The 12,008-nt window shown below is 45.6% G+C and overlaps 2 protein-coding genes across 4 annotated transcripts; one reads left to right on the plus strand and one right to left on the minus strand.

Annotated features, from left to right (window-relative positions):
• The first annotated feature begins 122 nt into the window (after positions 1-122).
• Positions 123-5,489, plus strand: LOC130384274 (receptor-type tyrosine-protein phosphatase V-like). Of its 2 annotated transcripts, XM_056592393.1 has the most exons (12): positions 123-138; positions 922-1,081; positions 1,475-1,672; positions 1,765-1,864; positions 1,955-2,045; positions 2,145-2,221; positions 2,425-2,559; positions 2,796-2,918; positions 3,302-3,462; positions 3,964-4,099; positions 4,333-4,403; positions 4,560-5,489. In XM_056592393.1, exons 3-12 carry the CDS (start codon positions 1,668-1,670, stop codon positions 4,828-4,830), a joined length of 1,170 nt encoding a protein of 389 aa, XP_056448368.1. In that variant the 5' UTR covers positions 123-138; positions 922-1,081; positions 1,475-1,667; the 3' UTR covers positions 4,831-5,489. The 2 variants fall into 2 exon arrangements, with proteins under 2 accessions (XP_056448368.1, XP_056448378.1); XM_056592403.1 differs by lacking the exon at positions 123-138 and having other exon boundaries at positions 888-1,081.
• On the minus strand, positions 4,173-11,941 carry LOC130384213 (transcriptional regulator QRICH1-like). Of its 2 annotated transcripts, none has more exons than XM_056592320.1 (12): positions 11,477-11,941; positions 10,572-10,856; positions 10,386-10,496; positions 10,171-10,308; positions 9,211-9,978; positions 8,867-9,047; positions 8,495-8,649; positions 7,934-8,048; positions 7,526-7,634; positions 6,751-6,899; positions 6,557-6,647; positions 4,173-6,441 (listed from the first exon to the last, which is right to left on the minus strand). In XM_056592320.1, the coding sequence occupies exons 2-12, from the start codon at positions 10,824-10,826 to the stop codon at positions 6,255-6,257; spliced, it is 2,259 nt and encodes a 752-aa protein (XP_056448295.1). In that variant the 5' UTR covers positions 10,827-10,856; positions 11,477-11,941; the 3' UTR covers positions 4,173-6,254. The 2 variants fall into 2 exon arrangements, with proteins under 2 accessions (XP_056448295.1, XP_056448303.1); XM_056592328.1 differs by having other exon boundaries at positions 4,175-6,441; positions 10,386-10,481.
• Between the last annotated feature and the right edge of the window lie 67 nt (positions 11,942-12,008).

The raw sequence follows: 12,008 nt of genomic DNA on the forward strand, positions 1-12,008 counted from the left end.
TATAAACCCGTATCCTTCCCAGGCGGACCGTAACTCCTGGGAAGGGGCCTTACATGAGCGTTATTGTTTGTGCGAAACTGGGCGGGACTTTCAGGTGTGTGTTGTGGTTTAGCGGCGAGAGGAGCGAGAGCTAGAGAGGTACGAGGGATATCACAGTTTCCGTTACAGATTGTGGATATTCCTTTGTTAATTTGCTCATAAAACGTCATATTTACTCTATTTGTTGTTGTTTGTTGTTTTGTTTTTGTTGTTGTCATGTTCTTATTCTTCTCGCTCCGGGAAATGTTAACGGGTGTACACAGGCTGTTTACACCCGTTACAGACCGAAGTTAGAGACCGGATATTGCGTTGTGGTAGACCGGGATAACGCTACAATTCATGATGCTCCCTGAGCCTGATAGAAATTGCATCGTTGGTCCAGCACAGTACATAGTCCTCAATTTATTTAACTGACAGAAAAGGGAAGATTAAGTTCACCAGAAGGTCAACATGCTTACAATCAAACAGGGAAGATGCACAGCAAACCTGTGCGCCTTAACCGTATTCCATAATATAAAAAGTAACAGAAACAGTTCAGTGTGTGTGTGTGTGTGTGTGTGTGTGTGTGTGTGTGTGTGTGTGTGTGTGTGTGTGTGTGTGTGTGTGCGTGTGTGTGTGTGTGTGCGCGCGTGCGTGCGTGCACGCGTGTTTGTGTGTGTGTGTGAATTTTAATTTCCATGTTTTCAAATGTACTGACTATGTTGACAATAGTTTATTTTATAATATGGATTCTAATTCAGAAGAGGCACCAGATACTTATATAATAAGCTAGATATACACCTGAACACCTGTAAAGGTTATACTACTATAACCTACTTCAGAACTTTCTCCACCCCTTTCTCTGTCTCCACCCTCCACCCATCCCCCTTTTTTTGCATGAAGGAAGAGAGAGGGAGGGAGACAGAGAGAAAGAGAATTTCCCTGTGAAGGAAGTATTATTGGAACCAGACACTGTTGAGATACCATGGAAAGGTGTAGTCCTATTTATTTCCCATATGGCCTCAGAGATAGCTAAAACAACAACCAAGCCTCCAATCTGAAGGTAACAACAGCTTGCAACAGACAGGCAATACTCAAGCTACTATTGTTTGTTTTTTAGAACCTGTTTGGGCAGTTTCTGTACAGTTTCTAACTCCCAACAAGAGTGCCGTGTTGGGAGTTAGAAGGCTATTGAATAATGTATATATTTGTATGCATGTATTTATCTGTTGTCGTTTCATGCAAACTCATTTTCAAGTTAATTTCCATTTTTTTGTTTTTTATATGTTTTATGATTATTATTATTTTAAGTAAAAGTTCCATACCGGGGGAGGGAACATATCTGCTACCTGAAGGCTTTTTCAGTTTTTCAGTCGCTCCCTCTAACAATGGTTTTACAATGAAAAAAAACTTTTGGTTAGAACTGGTATATTTCAATTGACTTTTATTTATCCAGGTTGAATATATTGAGATTAAAAATCTCCTTTTCAAGGGCGACCTGAGGCCAAGAGGGCAGCACAGCAGAGGGTAAAATACGCCACAACACGGCTAGGACCACGCGAATCACAGTTTGGGAAAAGTGCAGAGAAACATCCTCTCTCTTTCTAAACTTCAGTCCTATATAAAGTTGGAGGTCCTTTCAGAGAGACATGAGGTAAGACCTGACAATTCATTTGTCAAATGACTAGATTATTTCGCTTCCTTGTGTTTAACAACACTGTAATACTGCATTTATGTATTTCACAGAATTCGAACTTTCTCAAAAGCGCACATTAGACAGGAATTCCAGCTACGATGTCAATCACTCTCTGTCAACGACAACATGGGCTTTAAGCAGGAGTTTGAGGTACTGCTGTACAGTAAAACCACCAGGAAAAATGTGAAAAAAACTGAAAGTCTGGGTAATAATTGTATCCTTCGCCTCATTTCCATGAAGGAGCTAAATGATGTTGGCAAAGAACTGCCCACTAGGGCAGGGGAACTGGAGGTTAATAAGGAGAAGAACCGCTACCCCCACATCCTGCCATGTAAGTACCAAGTGTGTGTGTGTTGGGGGGCATTCAACCATCGCTTGATGAATTGCTATTGAAACGCTCGCCATCTCTGTCCTGTCTCTGGGTTAACAGATGACCACTGTCGGGTGAGGCTGTCCCTGCAGGACGCCCAGCCCAATGGCGACTATATCAACGCAAACTTTGTGCCTGTAAGAAATCCTCCAATGACGTTCAGTCGAATGGTGGCTTCTCGTTGCCACCGCTCGCCGTGCAGTATGACACCTTCCACTGCATCCAGGCGATCACATGGGACTAATATGAACTTGTTGTCTGGCTTCATGTGTTTCTTCATGGAGCTCCTGTGAGCCATTTTGTTTAGGGTTCCTGTTGAACCATTGTCAACTGTGTGCAGGGCGGCAGCTCGGAGAGAGACTTCATCTGCACCCAGGGCCCTTTACGCAGCACCATGACCGACTTCTGGAGGATGGTCTGGGAGCAGAACGTCAGTATAATTGTCATGGTGACCGCCCTGCGGCACAAGGACGTGGTGAGAAAACAACACTGCACTCCCTCTGGACTGAGTGGGATAGCTCTGTTTATTAAGAATCCGGGGCCTGAGCTTTTTTTCTACGCTTTCCCTGTTTCTCTTTCCCTGGGGTTTCTTCTTCCCATTGGAACCTCCTTTACGTCTCTAATTTCACTGAGGCTTCTTCCCTCCCTGCTCCTTATTGATAAATTCCCGTGATAAAGCTCTGACTGAAAATGTTTTCTTTACTTCTCTAGGTGCTATGTGATCAATACTGGTCTAAGGCCAGAGGAACCGTTTATCACGGGCCTTTCCAAGTCAACACGGTGTCCTGCAACCAGGGTCCACATGTTTCCATCACCACCATTAATCTGAAGCAGGTAACATAATATGGCACATTTATCATCTTCCATCTATCCGAGCAACCGTTGTTCATACCGACACGAAATATCGATCAAAACATTTGGGCATGATATAGTGGGTCAGTTTCCAAGCTGAAAGATTCCAATGTCCGTGAGCAAGATGCCTTTGGATAAAAAATTAATCCATTAATGATGGATGTTATCGGGACATTACCCCTGCCTGCACACTTACGACAAGTCATTACGGATGAAAGCATCTGTTAAACAGTACAAATATAAACAAGGTTGATTAATAAATGTTACATTTTGCTGCATGATGGATTATATTGCCAATAATGTGTCTGGACTTGTCATGTAGTGTAGCAAATGAACCATTAATATTTACAAAAAATGTTTTTCAGAGAGGATATCCAACAGAAAAAGTAGTTACACACTACTACTACCCTTCTTGGCCCGACCGGGGGGTTCCTAGAGACACCTCAGCCCTCTGTGGTCTAGCTGAGCATGTGCGGCAGCATATAGAAGCAACGCCGCGGCTGGGGCCTGCCGTAGTGCATTGCAGGTACAACCATCCAGACAGGGCTCCCAAAACCTTTTTGGCCCGTGACCCCCCCCCCCCCCCCATTTGTACGCAAAAAGTTTTTGTTGATTATTTTCTTTTTTACCCTATCAACATCTGCCTGATATATTTTTCCCGGTGAACTTCATCCCATTGCTCTACTATACACTAAAGGGATTAGTAGTAGTGTGGTCCTGGCTATGAATCATTAGGCACTCCGTTTGTATAATGTATAAACGTTTGACGATAACGTTTAAAACCAGGAGCCATCCAAAAGTGAATTCATATTTAACATATGGCAGCAGGCGAGCATCACAAAAGTCATTATCAGCCCATCTAAAATATAAAATGTATGAAAATGAATGACCAATACAGCATCAGACAATACCAAAGTGATGGGACTTAGAATAGGTGGACGACGTATCACATCATTCACCGAAGTCCGTCTGTTAACCAAAGAAGGCTTAATTTCTTTAAGTTCACAATTATTTTGACACATTTCAGCGCTGGCGTTGGCAGATCGGGGGCCTTTGTAACGCTGCTGTGGCTGATGCAGCTGTGTGAGCGAGGCGTGAGTCCGGACATCCGGGCGGCTGTGGAGGACCTGCGGATGCACCGGCTGTGGATGGTCCAGAACGTGGTTGGTATGCTTTGATCAACTGCTAGGATATAATTATCAGTAAGGTGTCAGTATGTGGCTATTAACAAAACAGGGGGGAAACAAACTGTTTAGAAAACAATTAAAAAACAGTCACATGTGGCATGTTGTGAGTCCTTTCTATTGACCGGTAAACTGCCAGATTAGTGAGAGGCTGTGAAAGTATGTGTGAACTGCAAAGCGAAGCTTTCCTTTATCCCCCGTTTATTTTGAAGGAGCAGTATGTACTGGTTCATCAATGTCTGCTCAACTGGCTGAGCAGAGGCACAGTGGCAAATCTTGACAGGTGAGAATAAAAAAAAAAGCTTCCCTCTGAAACCTCCGTACACATTCCAGCGATGCGTCGTCATCCAACCAAATGACAAGAGCAATTAAACACAATTTCATACGTCACAAAAGTATTTGAACCCAGTGTGTCACGCATCTCTCCCCATTACCCCAGCGGTCCACAGAGTAAAGGAGTGCCATTCAACAGCGGCCGGAGTCAGGTCCGCATCCGGGGCTCATCGGGTCAGGGAAACAGAGCGAGGAGGAGCCATCAGCATCAACCACCAAGAGCTCAGCCAGACCAAACACTGAGCAACGTTCAACAGCTGCTGGACCCCAGGAACCTACTGAGGAGAATACTGCCCGCTTCTCTTCAGCTTCCACAAACGTCGTCGGAACCCAAACCAACAAAACAGAACTTTGAAAATGTTCCCTTCAAGCCTTAGTCGAAAAACTCATTTCAGATTGGTACCTAAATAAAACCTTTCTAGTTTTTCTTTACTGAGCGAATGTCATTTGAGAGGAGGTTCCATATGGGCCAGATCGGAGTCCTAAGGGCGAGAGTCAGCTAATAACCATTGAGCTACAGCATTGTGCATGGAACCTGTTCATCCTGTCAAACTGGTTTCTGATGTGTGGATATACGACCAGAACTGTGGGAAAGCTGACTGCTATACTATTCTAAAACTTACATTTTTATAATCTTTCTACTTTGCCAGATATAAACGTGATTTTTTTTTTAAATCTTGCTCCCTTTGTTCACGTTTGTATCGTAATTATGTTTATCACTATCACATAACGGACAAAATAGAAACTCCCAGTATAGCGGCTGTACAAAAAGGTCATGTTTCAAAACACACAGGCACTACCATTCTCCTTAGATGACTTATTACAGTACACAAAGGTTGTTTGAATATCATACATTATAGAACAATGAGCGCTAAGTTATTTGAAGTCTTTTTTTTCACTTGCAGAGTTATCAACCGTTATGATACAATGGACCCCTTTGACAGAAAGGTCTTGGGTCTTGAGGCAGGAGATACAGAAACAGTCTGTCTGTTCCCTGCTGTGCTGGAGGTCCTCTCTGTGGCAGCGCTACGTAAGTGCAGGTTGTTGCAAGGAAGTCCATGGCTTGGGAGACAGCGATATATTGTTTCACTTCAAATGTACTTATTGTAAGTCGCTTTGGATAAAAGCGTCTGCTAAATGCCCGAAATGTAAATGGGAGACATTAGATGTCAAGTAGTGCTATGACCTCGGGGAAATTGATCCGAAGGAACAAGTCGGCAGAGTTCAACCCTTCTGGATGTAGGGGACAGTTTACGGTTTGCAGGCCGAGTCGGCTAACAGAGAATCAGGGCATCCTCGAGAGGGCGTACAACCTACACATGGCTACTTGGTTCAGCCCATACACGGCCGAGGCATTTGCTGTGACAGAACGATGAGCAAGGCAGGGGTGTGAACGAAGTGAACAATTAAAAAAGGATAGAACATGTAGAACGTGGATGAACAGATCAAAAGCAGCATGGAACAGGCAAACAAGTGAAATTATGTACGCAATATTACAGATAAAAAACTAAGAAAACAATAATTCCAGACCATTGGTAACCAACAGTTATTACGGATTTAAATTAATGAGTTCAGGTCCAATAAAAAACGCATTAAATGAAGATTAGCAATACTGCATCCTTTGGCAAAGAAAATTCAGGAGGAATCGGGAGTGCAGGGTTATGCCCAAAAGAAAGGCAGAACCTGCAAGCTGCGTTCTCCGTCTGCATGGTCCACAAGTGCATCAGGTTAAGCAGACAGGGTGATAACAAACGATGTCCATGTTCATGAGTCAGTGGTGTAGTGTGATGGCCACGTTTCCTTATTGCAAGTTGACGATCATTGTGATGGCTTCCTGGATCTCCCGGACGACCAGGATGCGGGCGAGCATGTGCTCCAGCTGCTCTCTGACGATGGGCTGGGTGGAGTACCAGATGGGGCTGTTGGGCGCCACTACAGGCTCAGGCGTCAGGTAGAAAGTGTCGTTGCGGCCCTTAGCGCTTTGTGGACTGAAGAGAGACAGCAAGAAAGGAAAGAAGAGATTTAGATCAGAGCGACATTCACAACGTACAATGGATGACTCCGGCCCCGGTTATGTTGTGTCCTTTTAGTCCACATAATCACCATTTGAAGAGGTAGAAGTCATATAGCTTGATGGGACAGCGTAGCGGGCTCTCTGGGTCCTCCAGCTGCTCAGAGTACATGTCATCTGTCACTGCAACACAGACATTGAGACGTGCCGTCAGCCGCCACAGCAGGTGATGTCAGGGCCCTGTCTAATTAAGGCTGCACACAGCCTCCACTGAGTGGAGGCTCACCTTTCTGCCCGATTAACCTCTCAGTGGCCTTCAGGTATCGGATGCTGGTGCTCTTGTCTTTGGGGTTGTTGGGACTCTTTCGGGTGTGCCTCAGCACCTTGGAGAAGGCCACCTTAAGATGCTGTTCCACTGTCGTCAGGTGGAAATACCTGGGCAGAGATGGTGACGAGGTAAAACAAAATGGTTTAGAAAGCATAGAGTAGTGTGTGTGGGTCTTAGGGCATTCACAACTGCTGCATTTGAGTAGTCTTCAACTACTCCCATAAAGTGTGACAAAGATACATTCTCAAAAAAAGGTCTAAAATAGAACTATCACCGTTCTATCATTTATTTGTATCAACCATCTCTTTAATTTACTTAATGTTTGTTTGATAGTTCTCTGATCTGTAATCTATGATTGGGTGACTGGGGGTAAAAGTGTTGCAAAAGTGTTGACAGCGTCACGATTCTGAAAAATGCAGAGACCATCAACCTGAAGCGCCTGGAGCAGCCACACAAAAAGACCAAAGCACTCTGGGAAAAAGACGCTCAGCACTGTGGTTTTTGTATAGGCGTCTCTTCCATTTGGAAACAATTCAAGAGGGGTCGAGGCATTCGGAAAAAAACACTATGTGGACATGGAGAGGTAGACGATAGGATGTAGAATCTGCATTGCCACCGTTTATTAATGCACTGTGCTAAGACAACCGACGATCGATTAGATGATAGATTGTTCTGTGAAACCCCAAGAGTGTGTGTATGTCTCTGTGTGTGTGTGTTTGTGTGTGAGACTTACTTAGTGTTAAAGAACATTAGCGTTGTGAGTAATGTCGAGGGAGAATGTGCTCCTAGTTGTTTACACTCCCACAGCATCTCCTCCGTCACATGACTTGGGATGACGTAGCCTGAAAGAGGCAGGCATGACAAGGGTCTTCAATCCTGGCCGACAGACATCGATCAAACTAATGAACTATTGAAATGAATACGTTGTCAAGTGATCAGTTCAATTTAAATTATCTTTGGTCGCAGTAGTTGCTAACAGCAGCTGCTAAATAACCCCACAGATTCAATCAGCATGTCTCTGCCTGTAATTAAAATAAAAGATGTACTACTTAAATGAATGATTTAAGGAGATGGTAGTGGGATGCAGTGTACGGTTTGTGGCTCATCTATGATCCTTTCATAGATCCTTCGGCTCCCTCACCTAATGGGTGCACCGTCGGTCTCCATGGCTCGAGTATCTGGTGCAGACTTTGAGCGAAGCGAGTGTAGTACGAGTCTGAGAAAACGTCATCCACACGACCATTATCAAACAAATACTGGGAAGACAGAACAAAACCAGGAAGAGTAATGAGCTGGAGGGTCTGTGCCGGTTCATCCAGAGGTTGTACCAGCAGCACAGACACCAGACAAATCTGGACATCGTATCTTGTCTGTTACTACACCCTTTGGTGTATGATCATCTCATCCTAAAATAGAATATAACATAACGACATGGAAAGAAATACTGAGAAGTTTGAAAAACAATGGGTGCAGCCACTCAAGTTAACTAAGCTACCTACGACATTGTATTGGACAGGCCATTTGCTATTAGTGTTTACTTGTTGTTGCAAACCGGTAATGTGTTTTGAATGGAGGGTCTCCTGTATACAAGACCAGTCCTTTAACCATCTATGCCACAATATTCAAAAAGGATTGGAGAGAAAAAAGGGATCAGTGTTTTAAATATAGCCAACAACTGTGTGTGTACGACTAAGGAACTCACTTTCTGTATGCAGAGGAAGACGTAGTAGAGGACGTCGGCTTCGTACGTCTCTCCCTCAAGCCCGCGGGTCTCCTGCGTCATCAGCGACAGAGCCATGCTGAGCTCGGCCACCGCGGAAGACACCAAGTCCTCCTGGAAGCGCAGCGCCTGGCGACCTACACATCGACAGGACCATCAGTCATTCCTCTTAGTTAGGAAATGGGCCACCTATAAGAACGATCCTTCGTCTATTTACAGGAACAATGTGCATGTGTGCTTATTACACAAATAGACAATGTGAAAGGAAGCCAACCTTTCCATCAATATTTAGCCAATAACCCTGGTATTCAAGTCTGTATGCATGGTAATTAATATCTATGCATGGACACTCACGCCCAATAGGTGCAAGCTTATTTGCCTCCGCTTTGTCCATCTCTGCGTTTTTTCTCTGAGCCCAGAGCCGCCACACCTCCCAGCCCTCTTCTGGCTTCAGAGAGGCGGGGAGCAGCAGCTCTTGGACCTGCACCTGATGCTGCCCTTGGCCGTCCACCTCTGTGACTGAGATTGTCTGACCCTGAAGAAAAACACACAGCACTTTTCTACCATATCCCAGCAAGAAGGTTGCATCTTAGCCAACAATCCAGGAGATCTGTAGTGAAATACTACAGCGAAGAAGACAGAAGTGACAATGTGTGGCTGCCAGACCCACATGAGTAGAAGACTGAGCGTTTCCTTGCCTGTAGTTGTTGTGTGTCCTGGCCCGGCAGTCCCTGTGTGTGCAACACTTGCTGCTGCGGGTCCCAGATAAGGGACTGTGTGGTGTTGGGGTAGCCCTGCACCGCTACTGGGATGTGGATGTTGCCATTCATCAACTGGGCAGGGAACAGCGTGTTGGCAGCCAGCGTATGCACCACCTCCTCCTGGCTCCCCATAATCCCAGATGTCGTTATGCTGGAGACCGCCTGCGCCGTTTGGCTCTGACTGGCCGACAGCTTGAGCTTGTCATTTTCAATTGTGATTTGTGTTGGCATTGTGGCCATCGTAGTAGTGTTTGCTCCCGTGACCTGCACGGTTCCATAGGCCTCCTGGGGAATGGCGATGTGCGTGACTTGATCCCGGCCCCCGGGGCCAGAAGGGGCCGAGTAGACAGGGATGGTCCACGTCTCCCCCGTCGGACTAGTGATGGTGCCGGTGGCGCTGTAGAGGTGGGAGCTGTCCACCGTTAGGAGGTCTGGCCGCAGGGACACATAGCTCTGCTGCTGGCCCTGGCCCTGTGGGATAGCCAAGACGGTGGCTAACTGCTGACCGGGCAGGGCATAGGACACTGTGATGGGCATGTCCACCTTGCGCTTTTTGGCTGGCTGCAGTACTCCGACTCCGTGGGCAGCAGTGGTTCCAAGCACTCTCCTCTCAGTATTATCCAGCTGGGAGGGAGATAGCGCCCCCACTGTCTGAATGTGGATCTGCTGCCCTCCCGCCACGGCTGCCACCAGCTGAGCTTGAAGCTGAAGCATGAGACAATCAAGGGAGGAAGGAAGAATTCACTGCATTTATATTGCATAAAGCATTTCAGCTACTTTACGTTAGACCCTCAAATAAGGTTTAAATAATCCCCTGATGTCCCACATGTTTTGTTATAGAAAGCTGTAAAATCACGAGTTAACATTGCAGAGCCATTAGTATGGGGTTGATGATACCTGCTGGTGCTGTTCCTCTGTAAGGTCTCCAGGCTGAATGAGCTGGGCAGTGGTCAGTCCCTGTAGCTGTTGATGGGAGCCTGAGGGCACCTGAAGAACCTGGCCAAGCATCTGCTGCTGTTGACCCTGAATCTGCACCTGAGAGGAGGAGCACTGGAGTGAGCTTTGAAAGTATATAAATGCCCTAAAAAGTAAAGGATGAGGAAGACACTTACTTGAACTATCTGATGCTCAGCATTCACCTGTACAGACTGCTGCTGTACTGCGGACTCCTGAATCTGCTGTTGCTGGGGCTGGACCTGCACTTGAACCTGCATTGTCACAAACTGTCAGAAAGCTCCCATGCAATTCAAAATATAAGTGCCTGCACACAAAGTAAAACAAATGGGATTTTTTTTTACCGGGCAAGCCAGTTCCAGCAAGGAACCTGCCACCTCTGTACTGTCGGTGTAAATGCAGTTTGTTTCTTGTTGGTAGACCATGGTGGCTGTCGTGGTCGTGGCATCGCCCCCTTGCTGGCTGAACTCCTGCAGTGCATCCGGTCCCTTGTTGGCCAAAGACTCCAGAAACTCTTTCATACGGTGTTGGGGAACACTGCGAGCTTTCTGCCTCACCAGCTCCTCATAGGAGCCGGAGCCATCGAGAGAGTTATTCATCACTGCTCAGCAAGTTTACCGACAAACCAACTGCAAAATAACATATACAAAGAGAATGTAGATTCAGTCTAACTATGTTTCAAATTATATCCAGTTATCTGATTCGAAGAGCAAAGCCAGTAATGAAAGATGCTAAAATACGGCCATTATTTTTACAATAACTAAGTGTAACGGCTGCGTGTTTACTTATTAAACTTCATCCATCTACAATGTAACACCGAGAGCATTAGGAAAGGGTTAAATTTAGTTATCCGTATATGAGCTTGAGCAAAAGCGCGGTTCCCTTCTGAATGGGACAACCGTATTCCAGGAGCAGAATGGGCTTCAGACCGTATTGACATGTCAACGCGGGTTAGTCAACACTACGAGAGGGATCGTCGTTAGATGCACGACATAATGATATGGTGAAAGGCAGACTTTGCTCGCTCGCTGTTTGACAGCTGCAGAACAAGCTAATGAAAGGTAGATGGCTAACTAAGTAGCCACGTGCTGTTGAATGCAAACAACATCAAGATAGTGAATGCAACACGAGAAGCATGTGCTCACTGCAACATACAATGCGTTTCAGTGTGCGGTTCAGAGGAGGGACTGAACTAAAGAGCTAATCAAGTCCCTGTAGCGTCGGTTGCTGGGGAGCTAACGTTAGCTACCTCTCTTCCTGAACCGGGCTGCCTGCTTCTCTCCTTGAAGAGTCTTTCTTCTTTTTCCAGAAAGCAAGGGTATAAATAATCACAAACGTATGCGTATTTGGTTGTTGATGCCTTTTTTTAATCGTTGAATTAGAAAATAGCCTATATTTTCTTGTCTTGAACGCTCATATTTCGCTCGGCGCCATCTTACTGTGTCTGACAGTATATTTAGACCAATGGGGATGCGTTTCAGAGCTGTGTTGTTGTCGCGATTTTACCCCATGTTTCTATCGCGACAACAAGCACTTACGGGTGTGTGTTTAAATGGGGCAATATACAGCAAACCCGTGGTAATGTTGTCAACGATTAACGAAGACTCCAGTCTGCCTTAAACAGAAGAAGTGGAAGAATGGATACTCAGTGGTTCACTGGCTTATGGGTCTTTAAGGTCGTCCAGAGGAGATGTGGCGTTTATGTGACTACAGACTGTTTGGTTAATTATCACGCACTTCACTGTTGGGCACTTCACTGAGTAGTCAACCCATTAGTGTGT

This window comes from Gadus chalcogrammus, chromosome 1, assembly GCF_026213295.1.
Source record: "Gadus chalcogrammus isolate NIFS_2021 chromosome 1, NIFS_Gcha_1.0, whole genome shotgun sequence".
In the NCBI taxonomy this organism is placed as follows: domain Eukaryota; kingdom Metazoa; phylum Chordata; class Actinopteri; order Gadiformes; family Gadidae; genus Gadus; species Gadus chalcogrammus.

Coding starts and splice junctions, on each gene's coding strand:
- LOC130384274 (XM_056592393.1), top strand. Junction 2,046..2,144: donor CTACCCCCACATCCTGCCAT/GTAAGTACCAAG, acceptor CTGGGTTAACAG/ATGACCACTGTCGGGTGAGG. Junction 4,404..4,559: donor ACAGTGGCAAATCTTGACAG/GTGAGAATAAAA, acceptor CCATTACCCCAG/CGGTCCACAGAGTAAAGGAG.
- LOC130384213 (XM_056592320.1), bottom strand. CDS start 10,826: ATGAATAACTCTCTCGATGGCTCCGGCTCCTATGAGGAGCTGGTGAGG. Junction 6,648..6,750: donor GAGGTTAATCGGGCAGAAAG/GTGAGCCTCCAC, acceptor TCTGTGTTGCAG/TGACAGATGACATGTACTCT. Junction 6,442..6,556: donor GACTTCTACCTCTTCAAATG/GTGATTATGTGG, acceptor GTCTCTCTTCAG/TCCACAAAGCGCTAAGGGCC.